The 27,515-nt window shown below is 41.4% G+C and overlaps 1 protein-coding gene across 1 annotated transcript in view; it reads left to right on the plus strand.

Annotated features, from left to right (window-relative positions):
* The window catches only part of CFAP46 (cilia and flagella associated protein 46), a 182,671-nt gene that overhangs the window by 68,465 nt on the left and 86,691 nt on the right, over positions 1-27,515 (plus strand). The window contains exons 26-31 of the mRNA XM_075178258.1: positions 425-584; positions 3,569-3,752; positions 6,458-6,611; positions 6,698-6,960; positions 15,560-15,676; positions 21,821-21,982. Of these exons, the coding sequence (XP_075034359.1) occupies positions 425-584; positions 3,569-3,752; positions 6,458-6,611; positions 6,698-6,960; positions 15,560-15,676; positions 21,821-21,982 (1,040 nt within the window). The remainder of the gene's footprint in view (positions 1-424; positions 585-3,568; positions 3,753-6,457; positions 6,612-6,697; positions 6,961-15,559; positions 15,677-21,820; positions 21,983-27,515) is intronic.

The following is a 27,515-nucleotide window of genomic DNA, read 5'->3' on the forward strand; positions in this document are numbered from 1 at the left end:
AAAAATGTGCTTAGCTGCAAGTGCTCCTGGAGGGTATAACCATCCACTTAAAGTATAAGACCACTCTGAATCTCAGCTACTTCCAGAGCACCCGTAAAATTAAGAGTCTTACGCCCCCCTCTGATGTTGCCGTTTTGATGCATAGATTGTGTTATTTTTGTATAAGCGGGAGTGGTAGCACAGAACTGAGCACATAACATCTCAATAAAAAAATTTACATTTTGTTCCTTGTCTACAAGTAACTTACCTGTGATTGCGATATAGAACATATTTTGTTTTTGGCCGAATGCAGGAACAAGTCACTGACCTTTCACAAAATCCATCTCCCAGAAATCTTAGACGACAAGGGCAACCCCATTTTTAAACTTATATTTTCACATACTAAGCCATTCAACAGGACTAACATGAAGATATTGTGTTACAGCTACTTCAATTGAATTGGATCATTTTAATGAGGAGCTCAGTTTGAAAGCTGCACTTTATGAGTTGCTATTCAACATGTATGCAGATAAGAATGACTGGGAATCAGGCCTGAAAGTGCTGGATGAAGCCATCAGTATTTTACCACGTACTAGACACAGACTGTAAGTATTCTAATCAGTTGGACAAACAGACTGTCTTATGGCATTGCTTGGCATTAACAGCCAAATCTAACCTATATGTAAGAATTCCCACCTGGCACTTAAAAAACATTTTTTATTGCATTTTCAGTAAGTATTAAGGGTTGGGGGATACAAAAAAGAGAGGAAGGTGCGGGGGTAGAGCACAAAGCTGAAATAGACACTCAAGTCTCTGAGAGGTATAAATACAAATAAATCAAATCAAATACTGACAATACGCAAACATTGATTCTCCTGATGAAGGGCCTGATTCATTAAGGAATGTAAATGCAAATACCTGGCGTATTTTGCCTAGAATCGCTCTGCTCTTGCCCAGAAGAAGACCATATGCCAGTGAACACAAGAACTTCCAATTCATCTTTGAGCACAAAGGACCCTTACTACAACTTACAATGTCAAAGGCGGAATGGGGAGGGGAATGGGCATATGCATGTAGTCAATGTACAGTAAGGGCGTGCCAACCTCGAGCGCATACAACAATGACCGATTCAAGCAGTCCGAAACTCAAAGGGGGCAGTTTTTGTCTGTCGTATCACTTGCATCAGCTACAGGGCAGGTGTACGTGATGAATGATGACGGTCGCATATGCATGCTAGAATATGTGTTAGCAATCAGCAGCAATTGTTATGCTGTTTATATTTATATTTTATAATAGGTAAAAAAAAAATTGCTATATAATTAGCACATTACAGTAATTGAATACTTCTTTTTTTTATGTTCGTTCTGCTGGGACTTTATATTCCACACATTTATTGGACATATCCTGCAGTGTCTTGTCTGTCAGAGCAGAGCGTACTGTAACTGAGTTAGGGGAACAGGTGCCATCTCCTGGGTTTACATGTACAGCAGCAAAGAAGCCCCACAAGTCCAAGGTTCTGGTACAACTGGCCTCAGCCAGTTTTATTAAACAGAGAAAACAATGAAAACTTCAAAATAAATACCTTGTCTGTCTTGCACTAACTAAACACCCTCTCTCAAATGTCCAAGAGTTAATGGTCACCATTTTCAGTGCCTCTCAGGGTGCATCCAACCTCCTCTCCAGGTCTGAGAGACAGAGGAAACTGCCTTGCAGCTTTTTGTCAGCACCTTGCAAGTGCAGTTTTTGTTTGCCAGCACTTGCTAGCTAGTTACAAAACCCGAGAATGGGCCTTGTAAATGGAGCCTACCCTTCTCTCTCCATTTATACACCAAGGACCCTTATACAGGCTCTTCCTATAACCAAACACACTTTTTGGGCATTTTTTCCCCACACACAGACAATCTCCCTGGGGTTTAAAAGCATATAAGACAGACAGCCTGGGACATTTACCTCTGTCATTCAACACTTGCCCAGTGCTTCTGTCACAGTACCTAGACTTGTATTCAACAACGTGTCTTTAAATCTGCGCATTGTTGAATCTAAACATGCATATGCACGTATTACTTTTTAAATAAAATGCAATTTACATTAGTTTTGCGTGCCTTAATGAATCGGGCCCCAAATGAGCAAAGAAAGGAAACTAGCAAAGATTAGATAGTGATAGGGTGTAATGTGTGTTTTCCTGATCAGGCAAGGGTGACCATTAAGAGGATGAGAAGATATAATTTAAGTTACCCAGTGTCCAAGCCAACATTGTTAGCAGAGTTACACACTGAAGTTTGAGAATTTAATCAATCTATTATACAGGGTGATATGCTCTATGCCATGAACATATTGATTTCTCTTTATTCATGATGACAGAGTAGGGGAGGTCAGGTGTTTTTACAATTGTAAACAATCTGGCACATCTTTGCATTTAGGATGTACCAGATAAGATTCTCTGTATGTTTTGGAATGTCAGGTATGGGCCTAAGTAAGAGGGAATGTTAGAGAAAAGCAGGCAGATGAACGTTCCTAAAGCAAATTATAAGGTGGTGAGCCGCTTTCCACAAAGAGAATAGTCTCGGCACTCCCATCAAATGTGGAGCAAGGAGCCCTCCCTTCTGCATTGTCTCCAACATTGGATAGAAGAGCCCGGAAAAAATTTGTGTGGTCTTATGGGGACAAGATACCATCTAGAATACTTTAACAGCGATTACCATAATGCGCACATATGTGGAGTTCAAGGCCACATTAACCCTGATCTACGCTCTGCACCAGCGCATAGACTCAAATGTAGAGCGTTGGGGGAAGAAGTGACCCTTGAAATATTTGTTATACAAGTGACGCAACTGAAAGTATTTCGGATGTGAAATCTATCTTGGATCTCTGAAAACAAGGGGAAGCCACAGATCACAGAAGAATACTGTAGAGTGCAAAATATTTATTTTAATAATAGCATTCTATTCATTGAGGCAAGTATGAAACTCATTTCATTTTTCATTTGTATCCCAACACCTTTGTTGGCAGAAACCGATTTTATATAAAGGAGAGGACAAACAATGAGCTCTGTTAGTGGTATGTCTTGGCACAAAGAGGGCACATGTTTCTAGTCTTCTGTCAGCATCACTGTTCCAGGAGTCAGCAAGCGTGCCAATGATCTACATCACTCTTTTGTTAGACATTATGGGCCTAATTCATTAAGGAATTTAACTTAAAAAACTTCTTGTTTCAGTCTCCTGGACAAAACCATGTTACAATGCAAGGGGTGCAAATTAGTTTTCTGTTTTGCACATAAGTTACATACTGACTGTTTTTTCATGTAACACACAAATATCAACTTTAAATTTCAGTGTACAAATAAGCTATTAAGTATTTGTGTGCTACATGAAAAAACAGTCAGTATTTAACTTATGTGCAAAACAGAATACTAATTTGCACCCCTTGCTTTGTAACATGGTTTTGTCCAGGAGACTGAAATAAGAAGTTTCTTAAGCTAAGATGAATCAGGCCCTATTACTTTATGTTCTTTGATTGAGACGATATTATAATTTATTTGATATTGGTCGATATTGTGCCCTATACTTAGTAACATATTTCTCATTGGCAGAGTCATTTTCAAACACCGTGTTCTGGTGAAGGCACGCCTGGGTCACAACTTTTTTTTGGACATTCAGAAGTTTAAGGATGAAAGCGAAGACTATGTGTCGTATATTTGGCATCATGTTGCTCTTACATGCACAAACACCCGTGAACAGTTAGCATGTTATATGAATGCAATTGATGCTTTAAAGGTCTGTACACTAGGTCTTTCATTTATTTATTTATGAAGGGGTGAAAACATAATTATTTTGAAATATGTTGTGTGAAATTCAATATAATTAAACCTTTATAATTCATTTAATTAGATAATAATGCATAATTTTCATGAAATATATATTTTTTTCTGCGCATCAGTATAATTATTTTAACAGAGTGCAGTACATTCTCTTCGCCTCTAAGTGTCACTGTTAAAATTGCTGTTTGTAGAAAGCATTTGGGCGCCAGCTAGGTCTCTCATTGTACAGCAGTGAGAACAGTGCCACCTGCAGGCTACAATAAAATGTTTTAGAAGCATTTTAACAACGTTTGGAATGATACATCACACAGCAATGGTAGTAGCTCTACAACATATGTATTTTTCAAACATTTATACAACCTCTCTAAAATATATATACTGTATGGTTTCAATTTATGTTAAAGAAAACAATTGTACCAAACATGCATTGTTTATTTACAACATGGTTTCATTTTTTAAAGATGTGAATGTCATAATCTGATGTTATTTTATTGTAGTCAGTCGGTGTCTAACAACGATAGCCGTCAGGGATGGAATGTTATGTTCTGTGACAAAGAGCATCAAAGAAGTTGCATTACCATGGACTCCTATAGGACCAGCTACACTAGCAATTCCAACTTGCAACTCTTCTCGTACTATTGTGACAGTCTTACTAGGCTGCAGTATGTTGCATGTTTTCCAATGACAGAAATTTGATTAGAAACAATCGGAAAAAGATGTGTGACAGAAAAAATTCACTCAACTATATACATTTCTCTATGCACATTGTGGCACTGCAAAAATCATATGTATTGTCCTATTTTAAGTGTTAATCTGAAAATCAACAGAACAAAGTGTGATACTGGGAGTGGTGCCCTTTGTGTTCCAAATGTACTAAATTCAATTGTATGACAAATGTGTATTCAGTATATCAGTTAGCTAAAAGAAAAATTAAGAAAGCCATCGTCGTTATTAAAAGTTAAGAAATAGTTAAAGCCATCATAGTTGAGAGTGCCAGTCTTGTGGAAATCTGGAGCTGAACTTGTTACCCTATTTATTAAAGGGGCAATGTGCTGAGTTCTAACTTTTGCCATTATTTAGGCCCCTGTAATATATGTGGTGCACACACTAAAGCTCATTTAAGAAAAACTAAGATTTAGTTCTCTACAGATCATGTTCATAGTAGTAAGTAACGGTGCCCCAAGACTCTGCGATCTGGCCATCTGACCAAACTAGGAGAACAGTGAAAATTTTGCTACTTGTGCACCTACGCTTATGGAGGTACATTTATTAAACGACGGGTTTGAAAAAGTAGAGATGTTGCCTATAGCAACCAATCAGATTCTAACTGTCATTTTGCAGAATCTCCTAAGTAAATGATAACTAGAATCTGATTGGTTGCTATAGGCAACATCTCTACTTTTTCAAACCCGCAGTTTAGTAAATATACCCCATAGAGTTAATAGGAGTAATGATGGTTTTGGTGCTAATCTGCTATGGCTATACTATGGATGTCCAGTTTTTGTCAAAATGACCAAAAAAAAATTGAACCATATTTGGTCAGCTTGATGGGATTAAGTATACTGCACCTTGTCACAAGATGCATTTTATGTATTGGCCCGATGTGCAAGGTATGTCTATTAAATAACGAGACTGTGATTCCACCTAGTAAACAAAGCAGTCAGAACCGGTTATAACTGCATACATAGAAACCTTGAACCTGTCTGAACCTGCATGACAAGCTGCAACACTCTATGACATTCAGTTGATTGTGAGTCGCCATTTAGTTTGGTTGTGTTTTCTGTAGAGTGCCGAAAAAATGCCAAGTTTAAAAGTTGAACAATGTGTCGATGTGAAATTTTTAACAAAATTGCACACAACACCAACAGAATGTTTTCAAATGCTTACTACGGCCCATGGGAATGCCTGCCTGTCTCGTGCGCGTGTTTTTGAGTGGCACAAAAGATTTAGCGAGAGACGTGAAAATGTCGAAGATGATGAACGCCCTGAACGACCTTGCACTTCAAGAACCGAAGAAAATGTAAAAAAAATCAGTCAGATTGTTCGAAAAGACCACCGACTCAGTGTTCGAATGATAACTGAATTCGTGAACATTGACAAAGACACCGTATGGAAAATTTTGCATGAGGATCTTAACATGACGAAAGTATGTGCAAAGATGGTCCCAAGGATTCTCACACCAGAGAAAAAAGAACGTCGCAAGGAATGTTGTGTTGACATTCTGCAGCAACTTGGCACAGATCCAAAACTGTTTCATAAAGTAATCACTTGTGATAAGACCTGGATTTTGCAGTATGATCCTGAAACCAAAAGACAGTCAATGCACTGGAAAACACCGTCATCACCAAGAATGAAAAAAGTTTGTCAAAGCAAGTCAAAATTCAAAGCAATGCTCATTGTTTTGTTTCGATATCAAGGGTGTAATTTTGGAAGAATGGGTTCCAGAAGGCACAGAGATGTATTAGTGCAAATGGGGAGTATATTGAAGGGGACAAACATTATTTATTGGTATTACAAAGTTAAAGGTGAGTTATTTAATCAGTCACGTTATTTAATATACATACCTCGTATGTTACCATCATTCATCTATATAATGAAAGAAATAAAATATATTTTTCATAGTTATTGCACTTAAACTTGTTCTTGACGCTGTCTTCACAGAAACCAGAAAATGAGTGGCAGAAAGTTGAATACCTGCTGGAGTTGGCTGAGTGGTTGTACTGCAAACAGTTTCCTCTTAGCGATGCTATGAACCAGCTGGATTGGGCAGTGGATATTTTGCTCAATATGAAAGTCACAAATGGCACAGAGGAAGGTGAGTGTGTCCTGTACTTTGCCCTCCAGGGCCTCTATTAAATCACTTAAACTCCCTATAATTTCTCGGATCATTTTTGCAAACAGGAAAGAGTCAAAAAGCAAAACCGAAGGCGAGCAAGAAATCCAACCACAATAAGGAGCCAGCATGTGATGAAGCGCTAAATAAGACAGGGATTGGGGAGCATCTTGCAAGTGCTGGCGGCTCATATGGAGACTTGAGGAACGTGAGACAGCTGGAGACCTTGGCAAGAGCACACACGTTAATGGCCAAGATTACTGGCTATGGTTCACCTCATCATGAGCATCACTCTCTGATGGCATATGCATATATAATGCGGATTTGGCAGGTAAGCAGAGACATTCATATTTTTTTTAATCCCCCAAAATTTGAACATCTTAAAATTAGGGATGAGCGCGCTCGGATTTCTGAAATCCGAGCCCACCCGAACGTTGCGGATCCGAGTCGGATCCGAGACAGATCCGGGTATTGGCGCCAAATTCAAAAGTGAAACTGAGGCTCTGACTCATAATCCCGTTGTCGGATCTCGCGATACTCGGATCCTATAAATTCCCCGCTAGTCGCCGCCATCTTCACTCGGGCATTGATCAGGGTAGAGGGAGGGTGTGTTAGGTGGTCCTCTGTGCTGTTTAGTTCTGTGCTGTTTAGTTCTGTGCTGTTTAGTGCTGTGCTGTGCTGTGCTGTGCTGTGCTGTGCTGTGCTGTGCTGTGCTGTGTTCTGCAGTATCAGTCCAGTGGTGCTGTGTGCTGTGCTCTGTCCTTCTGAGGTCAGTGGTGCTGCTGGGTCCTGTGCTGTGTCCTGTTCAGTCCAGTGGTGCTGTGTCCTGTGCTCTGTGCTTCTAAGGGCATAGTTATTTCCCCAATATTCCCCTGTGTTTAAAAAAATAAAAAAAAGTTTTTTTAAAAAATACCAAAAACTACTTTAATATTTTTTAATTACCACAAAATTTTCACAACCAATCCTGCAGTATAAGCCCATTGGTACTGCAATATTACCAAGTTCACACATTCAGCAGTAAAAGTCCAGTGGTACTGCAATATTACAAAGTTTACACATTCTGCAGTATCAGTCCAGTGGTGCTGTGTCCTGTGCTCTGTCCTGCTGAGTTCCGTAGTGCTGCTGGGTCCTGTGCCGTGTCCTGTTCAGTCCAGTGGTGCTGTGTCCTGTGCTCTGTGCTTCTAAGGGCATAGTTATTTCCCCATTATTCCCAAGTTTTTAAAAAATAAAAAAAAAGTAAAAAATAATAAAAAATTTAAAAAAAAAAAAATATATAATAATTATAACCAAATTTGCAAAACCAATCCAGCATTATAAGTCCATTGGTACTGCAATATTACCAAGTTCACACATTCTGCAGTATCAGTCCAGTGGTGCTGTGTCCTGTGCTCTGTCCTGCTGAGTTCCGTAGTGCTGCTGGGTCCTGTGCCTTGTCCTGTTCAGTCCAGTGGTGCTGTGTCCTGTGCTCTGTGCTTCTAAGGGCATAGTTATTTCCCCACTATTCCCAAGTTTTTTAAAAATAAAAAAAAAGTAAAAAAAAAATAAAAAATTTAAAAAAAAAAAAATATATAATAATTATAACCAAATTTGCAAAACCAATCCAGCAGTATAAGTCCATTGGTACTGCAATATTACCAAGTTCACACATTCTGCAGTATCTTGTGCGACATATAATGGAGACCAAAAATTTGGAGGATAAAGTAGGGAAAGATCAAGACCCACTTCCTCCTAATGCTGAAGCTGCTGCCACTAGTCATGACATAGACGATGAAATGCCATCAACGTCGTCTTCCAAGCCCGATGCCCAATCTCGTAGTACCGGGCATGTAAAATCCAAAAAGCCCAAGTTAAGAAAAAGTAGCAAAAAGAGAAACTTAAAATCATCTGAGGAGAAACGTAAAGTTGCCAATATGCCATTTACGACACGGAGTGGCAAGGAACGGCTTAGGCCCTGGCCCGTGTTCATGACTAGTGGTTCAGCTTCACCCACGGATCTTAGCCCTCCTCCTCCTCCCCCCCCCTACAAAAAATTGAAGAGAGTTATGCTGTCAGCAACAAAACAGCAAACAACTCTGCCTTCTAAAGAGAAATTATCACAAATCCACAAGGCGAGTCCAAGGATGTTGGTGGTTGTCAAGCCTGACCTTCCCATCACTGTACGGGAAGAGGTGGCTCGGGAGGAGGCTATTGATGATGTAGCTGGCGCTGTGGAGGAACTTGATGATGAGGATGGTGATGTGGTTATTGTAAATGAGGCACCAGGGGGGGAAACAGCTGATGTCCATGGGATGAAAAAGCCCATCGTCATGCCTGGTCAGAAGACCAAAAAATGCACCTCTTCGGTCTGGAGTTATTTTTATCCAAATCCAGACAACCAATGTATGGCAATATGTAGCTTATGTAAAGCTCAAATAAGCAGGGGTAAGGATCTTGCCCACCTAGGAACATCCTCCCTTATACGTCACCTGAATAACCTTCATAGTTCAGTGGTTAGTTCAGGAACTGGGGCTAGGACCCTCATCGGTACAGGGACACCTAAATCCCGTGGTCCAGTTGGATACACACCAGCAACACCCTCCTCGTCAACTTCCTCCACAATCTCCATCAGATTCAGTCCTGCAGCCCAAGTCACCAGCCAGACTGAGTCCTCCTCAATACGGGATTCATCCGAGGAATCCTGCAGCGGTACGCCTACTACTGCCACTGCTGCTGTTGCTGCTGTTAGTCGGTCATCTTCCCAGAGGGGAAGTCGTAAGACCGCTAAGTCTTTCACCAAACAATTGACCGTCCAACAGTCGTTTGCCATGACCACCAAATACGATAGTAGTCACCCTATTGCAAAGCGTATAACTGCGGCTGTAACTGCAATGTTGGTGTTAGACGTGCGCCCGGTGTCCGCCATCAGTGGAGTGGGATTTAGAGGGTTGATGGAGGTATTGTGTCCCCGGTACCAAATCCCCTCGAGATTCCACTTCACTAGGCAGGCGATACCAAAAATGTACAGAGAAGTACGATCAAGTGTCCTCAGTGCTCTTAAAAATGCGGTTGTACCCACTGTCCACTTAACCACGGACATGTGGACAAGTGGTTCTGGGCAAACGAAGGACTATATGACTGTGACAGGCCACTGGGTAGATGCATCCCCTTCCGCAGCAACAGCAACAGCTGCATCAGTAGCAGCATCTACAAAATGGCTGCTCATGCAAAGGCAGGCAACATTGTGCATTACAGGCTTTAATAAGAGGCACAACGCTGACAACATATTAGAGAAAATGAGGGAAATTATCTCCCAGTGGCTTACCCCACTTAGACTCTCATGGGGATTTGTGGTGTCAGACAATGCCAGTAACATTGTGCGGGCATTAAATATGGGCAATTTCCAGCACGTCCCATGTTTTGCCCACACCATTAATTTGGTGGTGCAGCATTACCTCAAGAGTGACAGGGGTGTGCAGGAGATGCTTGCGGTGGCCCGCAAAATTGCTGGACACTTTCGGCATTCAGCCAGTGCCTACCGCAGACTAGAGGCACATCAAAAAAGCTTGAACCTGCCCTGCCATCACCTCAAACAAGAGGTTGTGACGCGCTGGAACTCCACCCTCTATATGCTGCAGAGGATGGAGGAGCAGCAAAAGGCCATTCAGGCCTACACAGCCACCTACGACATAGGCAAAGGAGTGGGGATGCGCCTGAGTCAAGCGCAGTGGAGACTGATTTCCGTGTTGTGCAAGGTTCTGCAGCCATTTGAACTTGCCACACGAGAAGTCAGTTCCGACACTGCCAGCTTGAGTCAGGTCATTCCCCTGATCAGGCTGTTGCAGAAGCAGCTGGAGAAAGTGAGGGAGGAGCTGGTAAGCCATTGCGATTACAGCAAGCATGTAGCTCTTGTGGATGTAGCCCTTCGTACGCTTTGCCAGGATCCGAGGGTGGTCACTCTTTTAAAGTCAGAGGAATACATTCTGGCCACCGTGCTCGATCCTCGGTTTAAAGCGTATGTTGTGTCTCTGTTTCCGGCGGACACAAATCTACAGCGGTGCAAAGACCTGCTGGTCAGGAGATTGTCCTCTGAAGAGGACCGTGACATGCCAACAGCTCCACCCTCATTTTCTTCCACATCTATGGCTGCGAGGAAAAAGCTCAGTTTTCCCAAAAGAGGCACTGGCGGGGATGCTGATAACATCTGGTCCGGACTGAAGGACCTGCCAACCATTGCAGACATGTCTACTCTCGCTGCATTGGATGCTGTGACAATAGAAAAAATTGTGGATGATTACTTTGCTGACACCATCCAAGTAGACATGTCAGACAGTCCATATTGTTACTGGCAGGAAAAAAAGGCAGTTTGGAAGCCCCTGTACAAACTGGCTCTATTTTACCTGAGTTGTCCCCCCTCCAGTGTGTACTCGGAAAGAGTTTTTAGTGCAGCGGGGAACCTGGTCAGTGAGCGGCGAAGGAGGTTGCTTCCTCACAACGTTGAAAAAATGATGTTTATAAAAATGAATAATCAATTCCTCAATGAAGTACAGCACTGCCCTCCAGATACTACAGAGGGACCTGTGGTTGTGGAGTCCAGCGGGGACGAATTGATAATGTGTGATGAGGAGGAAGTACACACTGTAGGGGGAGAGGAATCAGAGGTTGAGGATGAGGACGACATCTTGCCTCAGTAGAGCCTGTTTAGTCTGTACAGGGAGAGATGAATAGCTTTTTTGGTGTGGGGGCCCAAACAAACCAATCATTTCAGTCAAAGTTGTTTGGTAGGCCCTGTCGCTGAAATGATTGGTTTGTTAAAGTGTGCATGTCCTATTTCAACAACAGACCTCTCAACTGCAGCTCATCCCTCCTCTGCGGGGATAATGTCTCCTGTGCTCTGACACGTCACTCTGTGTACTCTCAGCCTCAGGATCTGACACTACAGCTACCATGCCTCTTGTAGCAGCCCTCACTCCAGGGCCTCTTCCATGTGCAGTGTCCCCCTCTCTCTTGGGTTCACTATAGTGGCATGGAGTTCTCCCCCTCATCCAGGGCACACATTCCTTGCCCTGGCTCAGTCACCACGCTCAGACTTCCAGGCAATGCTGGGGGAGCCTGGGAGCTTCCACCCCAGGTCCCCAGCTACAACTCTCCTCTCCTGTGTCTTCTCTCTCTTTCTGACACTTTAAAGATCGTGCCTTTAAATGAAAAAGTCAGTCTTCATTGCACGACTATGTGCAAGTGCAACAGGGACATTTTTTTGGGTTTACAAAGTCAAACAATAACACTACGACCCTGTCTGTCTGGGGTCTGTCAATGACGAATTGTCTGGAGCATGTTTTGAGGAGGTATTGTGGCCCCGGTATCAAATTGGGTACCGGGGCCACCCCACTATGCAGTCCAGATACTTGTTTGGTGGAATTCCGACACGTGGAGGGTTTTTTAATTATATTGTGGCCTCGGTACCAAATTGTGTACCGGGGCCACCACACTACGCAGTCAAGATACTTGTTTGGTGGAATTCAGACCAGTTGAGGGTTTTATTATTATATTGTGTGGACCACTCTATCTATACCACACTACAACTCTATACCACTCTATTTCCTACTTTAATTCTATTTAATTCTATTTCCTACTTTAATTCTATTACTAATTAATTACCATAAAGAGGAACAAAAAAAACCAATTTTACCAAAAGTATAATATGACTTAGACTTACAAACACTACACTTGAAAGATCGTGCCTTTAAATGAAAAAGTCAGTCTTCATTGCACGACTATGTGCAACAGGGACAGTTTTTTTCTTTACAAAGTCAACTAATAACACTTGGACCCTGTCTGTCTTTAACATACTTGATGGGATCTCAATGACGAATTGTCTGTAGCATGTTTGGAGGAGGTATTGTGGCCCCGGTATCAAGTTGGGTACCGGGGCCACCCCACTACGCAGTCCAGATACTTGTTTGGTGGAATTCTGACACGTGGAGGGTGTATTTATTTTATTGTGGCCCCGGTATCAAATTGGGTACCGGGGCCACCCCACTACGCAGTCCAGATACTTGTTTGGTGGAATTCTGACACGTGGAGGGTGTATTTATTTTATTGTGGCCCCGGTATCAAATTGGGTACCGGGGCCACCCCACTACGCAGTCAAGATAGATAGATGCGTATCATAGATAAAGTACATTCAGTGGTGTGGGGCAAATTGAAAAATATTAAAAATGCACTGACATTATCAAAAACAAGAGGTTGTCACACGCTAAAACTCCAACATGTATATGATGGAGAGGATGGAGGAGCAGCCGTATGTGTAGTGTAATGCAGACCTGTTGAAGGTTTTTTATATATTTTATTGTGGTGCCCAGTGCCCACTCCTCTAGGCAGTCCAGGTACATTTATTGGTGCGATTCATAAAAGTTCAGGGTTTTTAAGATATCTTGTGGTGACCCACTCCTATACGCAGTCCAGGTACATTTATTGGTGCGATTCATAAAAGTTCAGGGTTTTTAATAGATATTGTGGTGACCCACTCCTCTACGCAGTCCAGGTACATTTATTGGTGCGAATCATAAAAGTTCAGGGTTTTTAATATATCTTGTGGTGACCCACTCCTCTACGCAGTCCAGGTACATTTATTGGTGCGATTCATAAAAGTTCAGGGTTTTTAATATATTGTGGTGACCCACTCCTCTACGCAGTCCAGGTACATTTATTGGTGCGAATCAAACAAGTTGATGGTTTTCTTATTATATATATTGTGGTGACCCACTCCTCTACGCAGTCCAGGTACATTTATTGGTGCGATTCATAAAAGTTCAGGGTTTTTAATATATTGTGGTGACCCACTCCTCTACGCAGTCCAGGTACAATTATTGGTGCGAATCATAAAAGTTCAGGGTTTTTAAGATATTGTGGTGACCCACTCCTCTACGCAGTCCAGGTACAATTATTGGTGCGAATCATAAAAGTTCAGGGTTTTTAAGATATTGTGGTGACCCACTCCTCTACGCAGTCCAGGTACAATTATTGGTGCGAATCATAAAAGTTCAGGGTTTTTAATATATTGTGGTGACCCACTCCTCTACGCAGTCCAGGTACAATTATTGGTGCGAATCATAAAAGTTCAGGGTTTTTAATATATTGTGGTGACCCACTCCTCTACGCAGTCCAGGTACAATTATTGGTGCGAATCATAAAAGTTCAGGGTTTTTAAGATATTGTGGTGACCCACTCCTCTACGCAGTCCAGGTACAATTATTGGTGCGAATCATAAAAGTTCAGGGTTTTTAAGATATTGTGGTGACCCACTCCTCTACGCAGTCCAGGTACAATTATTGGTGCGAATCATAAAAGTTCAGGGTTTTTAATATATATTGTGGTGACCCACTCCTCTACGCAGTCCAGAAAGATACCTTTTTGCAACGTTTTGGACTAATAACTATATTGTGAGGTGTTCAGAATACACTGTAAATTAGTGGAAATGCTTGTTATTGAATGTTATTGAGGTTAATAATAGCCTAGGAGTGAAAATAAGCCCAAAAACTTGATTTTTAAACTTTTTATGTTTTTTTAAAAAAAAATCCGAATCCAATACCTTAAATCCGAACCGAGACCTTTCGTCAAGTGTTTTGCGAGACAAATCCGAACCTCAAAAATAACGAAAATCCGGATCCAAAACACAAAACACGAGACCTCAAAAGTCGCCGGTGCACATCCCTACTTAAAATAACAATATATAAAATAAGTTTGTTGCTCTCAAAGGCTGAAATGAAGCGCAGGGGGTGGACTCTGCTGTACCTGGAGGCTTCCAGGACCAGGTGATGTTCTAGGGGGGACATCCTCTGTACACTCTTAAAGGATTTACTGATCATTTTATTCATGTGGCTCAATCTTTATTTTCATAACTGAAGTCTGAATTATCAATAGAAAACAGGTTACATTACTACCATAATGGTCATTTTTCAGTTCATCAATCAAAAGTAATTATTGACACAATGAACACAATATCTGTTCGGGTTGGGTATGAAAAGTCAACAATGAAAATTACCCCAAAATGTGTAGCCATAAGGTCGACACAGTTATAATGTCAGCAGTCACAATGTCTACATGTTTATAAAGTCTAATACTAGCAAAATTGGGGGAACAAAAAGCGTGGGGTCACTGGTGGCACTATAGCAGGGAAACTCCCAGTGTCAACAAAAATGTGCCCCCCAGGGTTACCTAACCCGGCGCTGATAGCACTAGGGCTCTTACCACAACCTGGGCAGTGGGCGTTGGGTACTCATAATAGATTTTCTACAGTTCTGCCTTCTGCCTCAGTCCTCTATGTATTGGTTCTATTATCCTGCTATATTCCCTGCTAAATCCTGTATCACCATTGAGTAGTTGGAGGTTTTTGAATATACTGTCAGATACCACTACTATATAATACTACATACACTTTGGGGGTTGTGGTTAAATAAATAATACCATATGTGCAAATGTGTTGAAACACCTAGCAACATATCAGGCTGTATTTGCCCTTTTTTAGTGCAGTTTAGAAGGTGACCGTAAGTATTAATGTGTTACATTGCTAATTTAAAAATCGGAACACTGTAGCTCACACCCCCGATTTACTGAGACCACGCCCACAGCCTGGGCAGTCCACTGCCTCACTTGAGTGTAACTTCACCCACAAATCACTAAGCCCAGCTTGTTTTTACTATGGCATTTGGGACTATCTTATGATAAACACAGACCATACGCATTTGTTAGTTATACAGTTAATCATTTCAATACATATGAGGATGATTAAGGTCATTGCAGTTTTGTATGGAAACCTGACTGCTGGAAAGAAATGCTCTCATTCTTTTCTATGAAAAGCTTCCAAATGTGACTGTAAATTTGCACCAATATCAATAATGCAGACTGTCCTCATTCATTATTTGTAACGATCTGACTTGTCTTTTTTATCATAGGTCTCATTGACTGCAGCAGGGTCTTTTATTAAATCATTGCAAAAAAACCCTGTACCTGTCCAAAATCCACAATCTGCCTCATCTCAAAAAGAAAAACGGAAGAAAGAAGCGAACGAGGTAATCTACTTATAAACACTATTAGTATTGCTTCATAGTGATGAATGTAGCCATCCCAATCACATGAAAATAGTATATGTATTATAATGATGTACATCAAAGCCATCTAACTTCAAATTTTTAATTTTAATATATGAAGTATAAAGAAGAAGTACATAGTTCAGTCTTACCCTGACTTGACACTGCAGCTTTGTTAAAAACTAAACTTTATATACAGAATGAATACACTGGTCTGTGTGTGAGTTCTGAGACTTGCCTATAAGAACTTGTGCAGTCAAGCTGAGCACAGGAGCTATGTTTTATAAACCAATCACAGGCAGGACGTGATCATATACCCCGTTACCACAGAGGGGCGAGAGTCTGGGATATAAAGACATTACAGAAGGCAGTAGGACCCTGAGAGTTTACACTCTGTACCTAACATCACAAAGCGCTGTCCTACGGCTGTATTGTGTGTAATGCTTCTCAGATAGGATAAAAAGCTCTAATGATAAAGCAGGGCATTTCTGTTTTCGTAAACTCTAACTTTCCACCCTAGAGAGTTGAAATCCACCCTTCTAAGCAATGCCTGTTTTCATTAAACATTCGAACAGACAACATGTTGGAAACTCTTAATTAAGTATACATATGTCGGGTAGTGACAGTCCCACAATCTGTTTTGGGGTCTCATGATTGCAGGACATAATCTTGGGAACTGTTCCATTTGGGGCCCCCGAATACTGACACTACTACTGAGTGCCAGCTAAAAGAAAAAAGGGGGGAATGTCACTGTTTTAATGCTTGTTATATAGCTTAGTAATACACAGGCTCATGATTCAATCTTAGTCTTACTCTTTCCTACTATCACAATACATAGATTATTGGGCTGTTTTATTAATATCTGCCCCATAATGACGATATATAATTTTTTTTTTAAAGTTTTATTTTGTAAAGTCACGTAAACAACAGATTACAGCAGGCAACGTGAAAACACGCGTAGATAATAACAAGAGAATTACACAATTTCTGCGACCAGTGCTGAGCAAAAAAAAATAAAAAATTCTACATGTCAACTAGACTTTTAAATAAAAGGATAAAGAGTGACCCAAAGTTTTTGTTCAAAGAGGATAGAAATGGAGGAGAAAGAGAAAGAGGGGGACCAGGAAAAGGAAAAAGAAGACAGCAAAGGGAGGGAGGGTAGTGACTAGATCCAATGTGATGAGTGAAAGAAGCTCTGCAAAGAAAAAGGCATTAAACTAAGATTTTTAGTAGTACTGAGTTAAGTAAAGGGTGGAGGTACCTGAAAAAAAGAAAGCCATGGATCCCAAACCTTGGTGAAGGCCCTTGATGATTGGCGGATGATACTGGTCATAAATTCCATCCGATGGATCTGCCATATTCTATTAATTATAGATTGAAAAGAAGGAGGGGATTGTTGCCGCTATTTGACAAGAAGCTGCCGAGAGGATGTGTCGGATTAATTCATTCTGATGGCGGAATGCCAAGGGAACTCCGTGGGAAGGAGAATGTCCATGATATTTTAAATAGTGTTTCATCACAATTTGTCATTTAGATTTACAATGGTTGTCCTAGCGAGTTCTTTCTCTTCCATAGATAACTTTCTCCTTTTTTTTTTTTCTTTGAAGTCAAAAGTTATCTCTTCGTAGTCCGTCCTCTATTGAGCATGCGCAGAAGAAATACTTTTATGGAATTATTCATGTATTGATTCATGTACTGATGGCTAGTGAATCTGGGAAACCTCTAATTATACATAGATGTGCGTTTGTGTGTATTTCTATATAACTATCCAAATATATACACATATATATATATATATATATATATATATATATATATATATATATATATATATATATATATATATATATATATATATATATATATATTACACAGTATGCTATGAAAGGCTTCCCCGATTCATTAGTCATCAGTAACTACATAAAATTATTTGTTCTGTATTTAATGAGGAGTATAGACATAAAAGATACAGAACATGCGCGGACCCTGCAGAGGAGGATACAGTAAGAGGAAGCTCCTCACTGATTCTCTGGGGCAGGTGCATCCTCTATCACAGTTAACACCATCCAGTGAAATTGATAATTCTTGCCACTCACATAGAACTCTATGAGGGGTGACACCTGGCGCAACATGGCTAACCTGGTTTAGTCATTAATAGGGAGAAACGAAAACACCCTCTAGCAGTGGTCTTTGTAGATGGAGACACTGAATTTTATTTCATTCATACTACTGATCCCAGGATGTCAATTTAAACATAGCAAACTCTTCTTTATGCATTGTTCAGTGCCTAAGTAATTATTTGCTCAAAGCTGCCTCCTGAGAAAAAAACACTTGTCAACCTTTTATTACTTCTCATCCACCACACAAGCCAATAAAACTAACACAATGCGAGGCTGGAACTTGTCAGCTGTGCACTTAGCGTATATCAATGTAACCCATTTTCAAAGCTTTCTTTGCAGACAGCAGCCGTTACTTAAGTTGCAGATAGAAGTATTTAATTACCCCTAATAATCCCCATATGACCAGAACAATATTCACATATTCCCTATAAGAACACTTTAGCATACTACACTTATTTCAGTGTTACATTATTGAATGTTTCCATTTTCTCCAGCTAATCTTTTTACTTGCGATAATTTAGGATTTTATTGTTTGCTAGGTTTTAAGGATTTATGATTTTTGATAATTTGATGTAGGAAAAACATCTGTTAGCAAGAGGAGGTTGGCTTAAATTAGCCCATTTTTAAACAAGGGTGCATTATTGGCAATTTTTTAGGGTTCAAAACAAGTGCAGCAATTGCAGTCAGTAACAGGCATTATGTAGGGGCAGAGCAATTTGTTTTTATCCTTGTAAGATGCAAAGGTCAATTATTGTCAGTAAACTTGACAGCATTGTTTATTCCTGTTTTACAAACAGTGTTAGAAAATATGGTGAGGTCCGCAATTTCTACTTATATCTTTTTTCTGCATTTGAAAATGTGTCAAAAATGAAATCATAATCCTAAGACATCTAAAGGGCAAGATGGAAATGTGACTTTTTTTTTTTTAGTAAACATTTTATTGAGTTTTACAGGTAAGTAACAAAGAGTGGGAAGATGACATAATCTGTGAATCACAATAGAGTTTAACTTCCCCAAAAAATTGACAGCATATTTCAAACCATATATAATGTCAATGGGGTGAGGAGAAGGGGAAGAAGGAAAGGAAAGAGAGGAGGAGAGGAAGGGGGAGCGGGGGGTCACTAGACAAAAAAAAAAAAGAGAGGAAGAAACGAGTAGAGTAGAAGTAGATCTATGACTTGTGAAAGCTACACGGCCTTAGAAAGATAAGTGGGGGGAAGCTCCTTGATAGTCAGTCAAAGGACTCCGGACCTTGTTAAATTGGATGGGGGTGTGGTGGAGAATACTAGTCATGTATTCCATATGATATACTTACCATATGCGATTGATAAGGGATGGGAGCGGAGGTGAGTTTGGATTTTTCCAAAAAAGGGCGATTTGGCATCTAACAGCACTAGTAAATGTGTTATGAGTTTCTGAGTGTGTTTGGAGATTTTAGGGATAGAGCAAGGAAGCAGGGAATAGGAGAGGGAAGGAGGGAGGGAGAACTGAGTAATATTGAGAATTAGTTGATGAATAGATTCCCAGAAGACGCGTAATTTTGGACAATGCCACCAGATGTGAGACAAGGTACCCACATGTTCGCACAGGCGCCAGCACATCTGAGATGTGCCCGGGTATATTTTGTGGAGGCGATGTGGTACAGAGTACCAGCGATAGAAAATCTTATGCCTGTTTTCACTTATTTTAACACACATAGAGGTCTTAGATAAGCTCAGGCGGACCTTGTACCACTCTTCCAGAGTGACCGTCTTCCCCATGTCCTCCTCCCATTTAAGTTTGTGGGGATCTTTGAGGGGGAGTTTGTGCTTAAGAATGATGCGATAGAAGGTAGAGATTAGAGGGGAGGTCGGTGTTGAGGTTTCAGCCAGGGTAGCGATGCAGGTGAAATGGTATGGGTGAGAGCAGCTTCAATATCGACCCAAACTCGTTGACCTGGGGGGGAGTGAAGGAGTACACATTGGATGAGGAGAGTAGCACGATAGTATTTGGGGAAATTAGGGGCTCCAGGCCCACCTTCTTGGGTTGGTTTATGAAGTATCTGCATCCAAATCCTGGGTTTTCTAGCTTACCAAACAAACTCGGTGGCCATTTGTTGTAGGAGTTTGAAAGCGTTGGCGGGAACTTTAAGGGGCAAAGCTTGAAAGAGATATAAGAGGCGAGGGAGGATATTAATTTTACGAGATTTTATCCTGCCTGTCCAGGAGATTATGAGTTTATCCCATTTCAAAAGATCTGCTTTGATAGCAGACATTAACAAAGGGAAATTTGCAATGTACAGTTGGTCATAGTAGTGGGTTAGGTAAACCCCTAGGTATTTTAGTTTATGTGACTGCCATCTGAAGTCGAAGCTAGATTTAGGGGATGAAAAAAGGGTGGGGGGGGGGTGACATTTAGGTCAAGGATTTCAGATTTAGAGGCATTGATTTTGTAGTTAGAAGGGTACAAAAGAAGGTGATCGTTAAGGAGATATGTGATATGTGGGACTTTGTAATTGATAGGAGAATGTCATTCGCATAGAGGGATAATTTGTGTTCAGAGGGCCCACATGGACTCCAGAGATGTTGGGATTAGTGTGGATATTACTGGCCAGAAGTTCAATCTTTAATGCGAATATGAGTGGGGATAGTGGGCATCCTTGACGAGTGCCATTATGTATCGCAAAGGGAGAGGATTGGAAGCCATTGTTTAGGACAGAGGCAGTAGGGTTAAAGTAAAGGGAGGCGATTCCTTGTAAGAAGGGGCCCCCCAAGCCCATTGCTGCAAGAGTCTGATGCATATAGGGCCATCTCACCCTGTCAAAGGCCTTTTCCCCATCAAGTGCTATGAGCAGGGTGGAAGTGTTATGGAGGTTGGAAACATAGGTCAAGTCAATGGTTCGTCTGGTATTAATAAATCCAACCTGATCGGGATGAACCAGTGAGGTGATGACCACGTTCAAGCGATTGGCGAGAAGTTTCGCAAATAGTTTGAGATTGACGTTTAAAAGGGAAATGGGCCTGTAATTGCCACAGTACTGAGGGTCTCAATCAGATTTAGGTATGACTAAGATGTCTGCGCGGGTGGCAGCCGGATCAAATTTAGAGCCGAGCAGTATAGAATTAAAGAGCACTGAAAGCACGGGCATGAGGGGGTTTACGAAAGTTTTGTAATATATGGCTGTAAGGCCATCTGATACGGGGGCTGAAGAATTTTTAAGTTCCTTGATTGTCCACGCAATTTCGTTAGTGGTGATGGGATTATTGAGATAGTCGGATTGCGCGGGAGAGAGGGAGGGTAGGGCGATAAAGGACAAGAAGTATTTGATTTGGGTTGTAGAGAGGCGGGGTCTGATATTTGGGATGGGAGATTATATAGAAGTCTCTGAAAGTGTCCGCTATACGTTTAGGGTCATAGGTGAGGTCAGAGGTGGAGACAGAAAGGAGAGAGAGGGAGACCAGTCTCCCCAGAGGGAAATCAGTCCAGGCTCAAAAAAAAAGGTACAACATAGGTACCGGAAAAAAGGGGCTAGACATGGACTGTCCAAATCAGACAGGACAAGTTCCTGATAGCAGAACGTGGGAGCGAGTCGTGAAAAAGGGGCAATGAAAGTACATAACACCAGATACATAGGAGGAGAGTGTTTACATCCACAGCAGTATGTGATAACTGAACGTTTACAAACAGAGCTAACAAAATAGATAAGAAAAAACAAATTAAATACACATCATTAACCAACAAAGGAAACATAGGAGCGGGGCAGCCCCAGGTCCGGGGACCCCTAATGAGGGACAACATGGGAGCTAAATAAGTGACCATCGTGTGTTAACCAATCTTGGTCACCGAGTATAATGTGACTTATGTTTATTGACTGTCGGTCAATTATTTGACATCAGCCATTCTCCTGTGTTGATGCAATATCTTCTTTTACTCTTGTAAAAATGTGCATTGCTCTTTGTCTTATTTTAAGGCTTCAGTTTTAACCTTAGTGATTAATAATTTTTTCTTTTATTTTTTTTTAATTCAGCCTGTTGCGGTCAAGGAGAAGCCCAAGAGGAAAGGACCTATAGACACTGTACCTTTAAACACAGAGGAATGGGCTGCCTTTGACTGTCCTGATGAAGTCAGAGATGCATTTAAACTTGATAAATCTTGCCAAGTCATAAACAGGATCACCATTGTAAAACCTGTAAGTTAATATTTCTCTATGACTGGTAGGGGGTGTTGTAGCATAAACACTGCGAATGAATAATTGCCCCATTAATCCATCACATGGAACATTAAAGTTAAAATCAGCAACTCATACAACATATTTGTGAAAGAAGAACTGTTTCTTATTGATCTGTTAAATAAAGTTTATCACTAGTCGCTTTATATGAGCTAAGCCAGCATAGTGGCACAGTGGTTAGCATTGTTGCCTTGCAGCACTTGGGCGTTGGGTTAATAGCCAAGAAGATTGTAATCTGTATGTAGTTAGTATGTTCTCCCAGTGTGGGTTTCCTCTGGGTATATCAGTTTCCTCCACAGACTGAAGACATACTCACATTAATTAGCTTCTCTAAAGTTTTTTCTTTTTCTTTTTCTTTTTTTTATCATCAATGATTGTTATTGAAAGAATTCTCAAAACTCAGGAGTACAGAAAGCAAAAAGAAGAGGGAGGGGAAGGAACAGCAGCAAACGAATTCTAAAAAAAAATGTAGAAAGGCAGGGTTAGAGGACACCATAAGATTGTAGTATCTCTGAGGTTTCTGATGATACAGTACTGCACAATATGTTAGTGATATAGAAGTAAAGGATTATACTATAATAAAGTAAAATTTAATAAATTGGGACTTAAACAGCCATTATATTGTGTGAAATACATTATATGCCAAAGACAATCCAACAGCGGATGTTTTGCCAATACTCATTAATTAAATTGGCAACACTTCATACTTTCAGAAAGATAGTATCTAATTGATAATTCATCACCTTGGCATTTGTAGAGTTATGCTATTATATTGAACCACAAAGTGTACACTGGCCTAGGATTCTGTTCCCAGGCAGTTTCTGGGCTAATTAAGGCATGTCCCTGCATGCCCTGCGGAAGATGCTTTCACAGGACACAGGAAATCACCTTAGGCAACCGTTATTATTATATGCTAACGAAAGATATATTCATTTAAACTACAGTATGAGTGAGATCTCTGTGCAAGATATTTAAAGGGATTTTAATCTTCAGATATATTTAAATGAATAAATTGTGCATGACTGTAGTTTTTGCTCAGTACATTGAATTTTCTTTCTAGCTCCCATCTGTGTCCTTCCATCATGTACGTATCATCTGACAAAGTTGTTTCTGTTTTTGGATGTCTTGGGATCACACTTGCCATCTCTCCCAGAATCTCCTGAAATAAAGGGTGATCTAACGGACTCCTAGGAGAGTCTAGCAATCTCCCTGAGGCCAGGCCTGAAAAGCGGTGGGTGTAGCCACCACGGAGGAAATATTGGAGAGTATGCTGGAGATTGGCGACCATTTTATTGTAGCATGCTGGAGAGTGGGGGACATTTTCCCTTCCCGTTACAAGAAAATAGCTGACATTCTCCAGCACACAGATGTAGTATTTACTTGTTATTCTCCCCGCTGTGAGAGTGATGAAAGGGCTGAGAGATAGGGAGAGGGGAGCTGGGGGAGAAAAGGAGGTGAGAGAGTGGTGGGTGATAGGGTTAAAGGTAGGCAGGGGAGAGAAAGGGGTAAGAAAGAGGGGGGAGAGAGAGAAAAATGGTGACAAAGAAAGGGGACATATGGAGGAGGGAGTGGGTCTATAGGTGAAGGGGAGATAGAAGATTGGGGAAAGGTGGTAAAAAGGTCCCCGGTAGGGGCACAAAATGCCTAGGTGTTGTTCCCAGTCTTCCTGAAATTCTTTTTCAAAAGTAGGCAAGTATGCAGGGGCGGATTGGGAACTTAAAGTGGCCCTGGAAAAAATTCTGAAAGTGGCCTTGCATAGGTGGAACCAAATCAACTTTAGGCAGGGCCAACACAAATGTTATCCATAGTCACATCAGTGGTAGGCAAGGCCAATGCAACACGCAGTGGTAGGTGGACCTAATATACAAGTAAACAAAGCATTGTAATGGTAGGTGGAGTAAACACAAGTAGGCAGAGTCAGCACACCAGTGGGTAGCATTGGTTATTATGAGTGGTGCAGCTTAATTCAGCATCAGGTAGTTTGCAGGGTTATCATTAATGTTATAGTAGTTGAGTCTGGGAATCTGTTGCTGCTTCATGAAGCCCAGTCACTGTCAAGATAGATCATTCTAACTCTGGTCTCATTCACTATCAATCTTCCACCGGTCAGTATTTCTGATAGTTATACAATACAGACAGGGCTGCCAAGAGGAATTCAGGGCCCCGGTACAACAACGTTATGGGCCCCCCTTATAGATGAGAATGTAAAAAAATTGCTACTGGCTGCCAGTGGGTGTGTTCATACAATTGGGGGTGTGGCTAGGCATCATTGGGCGTGGCTACCAGGTTAGAAGCGCTAGGCCATCCTCCTACAGAAAAAAAAACCTGCATTGTTGTGTACACCATTGAGCAGTCACCATAAATTGGGATTGGGCCACTAGAATCACAACATTTCACAGACTCTCCTGCTCCCTCCTACTTGTTCTTGTCACTTTCACCACCTGTGGCTGCAGGTTTCTTTAGTAGCGGCTTGTCTGGATCCTGGAATGTTGGGCGCCCTATTTGGGGAAAAAAGGGTATATTTAGAAAATTACCACCAGCCCCAGCGTTAAATCAATAGCGACCACAATTAATAATTAGGTCTTCCTCCAGCCACAACATTAAAATAATAGTATTTACATTTAATAAATAAGCCTATTTACCTCCCTACCTATTTCCCGCAACCATCACTGCCATTAAATAATTCATAGGCACATTTAATAAAGAGACCTCATTCTCCCCAAACTCACCCCTACATTCAATAGCCCCCACCCTACAATAGCCCCCAAACCACCCCATCTTAAATTAATAGTACCCACTATTAATTGCCCCGCCATCGCCCCACAAACAAAATTGCACCCATTAATTAGCCACCACCTACCTCACACTACATTGCCACAAGCCCCCTGTGCCATCACACACACATTACTGTGCTCCTTCATCACCATGTTGGGCCCCCTTATGATCACACTGCGACATACATCCTGCTTTTCCCCCCTTCACCTGGCCCCCCGTCATCACACTGTGCCATCCTTCTCCCCCTCTCCTTCATCACTGTGCCATCCTGCCCCCTCCTTCATCACTGTGCCATGCTGCTCCCCCCTTCATCACACTGTGCCATCTTGCCCCCCTCTCCTTCATCACTGTGCTGCCCCCCTCTCCTTCATCACTGTGCCATCCTGCACCCCCTATCCATCACTGTGCCATGCTGCCCCCCCTCTCCTTCATCACTCGGTGCCTTTCTGCTGCCCCCCTCTCTCTCCCCCCTTTTTCCACAAACTGTGCCTCCCCCCCTTTTTCATCATACTGTGACTCTCCCCCACCCTTTTCATCATACCATGCCCCCCTTTTTCATCCTACTGTGCCTTTCTCCCCCACTATTTCCTCATACTGTGCCTTCCCCCCCCCCCCCTTTTTCCTCACACTGTGCTTTTTCTGCTTTCCTCCCTTTGCCTACGTTCTTTTACTTGCCTTTATATTAGCTTCTTTCATCTATTTCCTTTTCTTCTGTCTTCTCTCTTCTTGCTTCTTTCTTGGTCCTCTCTGCGCCACTCCTCACTGGATGTCGGGCGTGACTTGATGACGTCACGCCTGACATTCAGTGTGAACAGAGCAGAGAGGAAGGAGGAGGGAAGAGGGACGCCGATGCCGCGATCACGTAAGAATATGTATTTTTTTTTATTCTTTTAACTCACCTGCTCCCCCCACCAACGAAGGGGTGGAGCCAACACCCCCCTTCCCCTCCCACACAAAAAAATAAAGGCAAGAAGGAAAAAAAATTAGGTTTCAAAAATACAAAAAAAAACAAAACATGGGGGCAGTGAGGGCCCGTGCCGGGCCCCCTGGCATGCCTGGGCCCAGGTAATTGGTACCCATCCCCCCTCTCGGCGGGTACTGTATTCAGGCGACCCTGAATACAGAGAGCATCCTGTGCATGCCATACAATACAGGCGACATCCTAGTGACTGCCATACAATACAGACGGTATCCTAGTGACCGCCATACAATACAGACCGCATCCTAGTAACTGATATACAATACAGACGGCATCCTAGTAACCAATATACAATACAGAGAGCTTTCTAGGGACCAATATACATGAGAGCATCCAAGTGACCACCATACAATACAGGGAGCAACCTAGTGCGCGCTATGCAATACAGAGAGCATTCTTTTGTCTGATGTATAACACAGAGGGTATCCTAGTGACTGCCATACAATACAGAAAGCAACCTAGTGACTGCCATACAATACAGAGAGCATTCTATTGACTGATATACAATACAGAGAGACTCGTTGTGACTGCTGTACAATACAGAGAGCAACCTAATGACCATCATACAATACAGGGAGCAACCTAGTGACCGTCATACAATGCAGAGAGCAACCTAGTGACCACCATACAATACAGAGAGCAACTTATTGATCAATAAACAACTGTGACTGATGATAAAATAACATTATAGAAAAATAGGAAGTAAGAAAGACAAAGCAATATAGTACATGTTACACTGGGACATACATGTAGAAGCCAGTAACTATATATAATAAGTTGTCTGAAGGTGGAACCCTTTTTTGCTTTAAGCCTGTATTACACTTGGAAAACATAGGAAAGGCAGAGATAATTGTTTACTAACTGTGCATTTAGGTGCAACATTTGCACTTACCCATATCAACCATTCAAATTCTTGCTTTCATTGTCTTTATTGCACTAGACAGATGAAATTGCTGATTGGTTGTTGTGTTTTAATGCAAATTTGCACCTCTGAGCAGTGTTGGTAAATACCCTCACAGTATGCTGTGCACAATGCTGCATTGGAGTGGATCTTGCTGGAGTTGGAGGTTGCTCCCAGTGGCACACCAGCTACTTGTTGCAATTGTCTGCACATAGACCAAAATGGTTAGTGATACATCCAGCAATACCAATAAGTGGTACTGTGTATATCCATACAGATGCACATACTAGGTTATGTATTAAGAATGACTGTGAATATGCAGAATACTGCAAGTGGCACTATGTACATATCCATACATATATAAATAGCAGATACCGAGAATTAGTTTGAGCATGTTAAATAATAGAAGTGGTGTTACACATACATCAGGGCTTCTTGTGTGCTGTCACTTCTAAGCTGCAAAATGAACGCTAGAATATGGTTGCAATGGGTTACAGGATATATGTATGCAAATAACACCTTTATATCAGCCTTGTTGTCAGGGACAAATTCATGAGAACTGGAATTCTGTGGCAGTCGGAGCCAACCTTTCTTGCCCATTAATTTAAATGACATAACATTGTTCACAAAATAATCAGAATTAAACTGTATACTGTACATAGCGCTATACAATCTCCACACATTATTACAGGAATACCCTTATAGCCCATTCTTTTTATTGAACCATACACTGCTAATACAATACTGCCTACACATACAATATACTGTAGAAAATGCCTTGAAATAGCATTTTCATTATGTCTGCTACAAGAATGGGGGCTGGACATGAGTTTATATTG

Source organism: Mixophyes fleayi, chromosome 6, assembly GCF_038048845.1.
Source record: "Mixophyes fleayi isolate aMixFle1 chromosome 6, aMixFle1.hap1, whole genome shotgun sequence".
Taxonomy (NCBI): Eukaryota; Metazoa; Chordata; class Amphibia; order Anura; family Limnodynastidae; genus Mixophyes; species Mixophyes fleayi.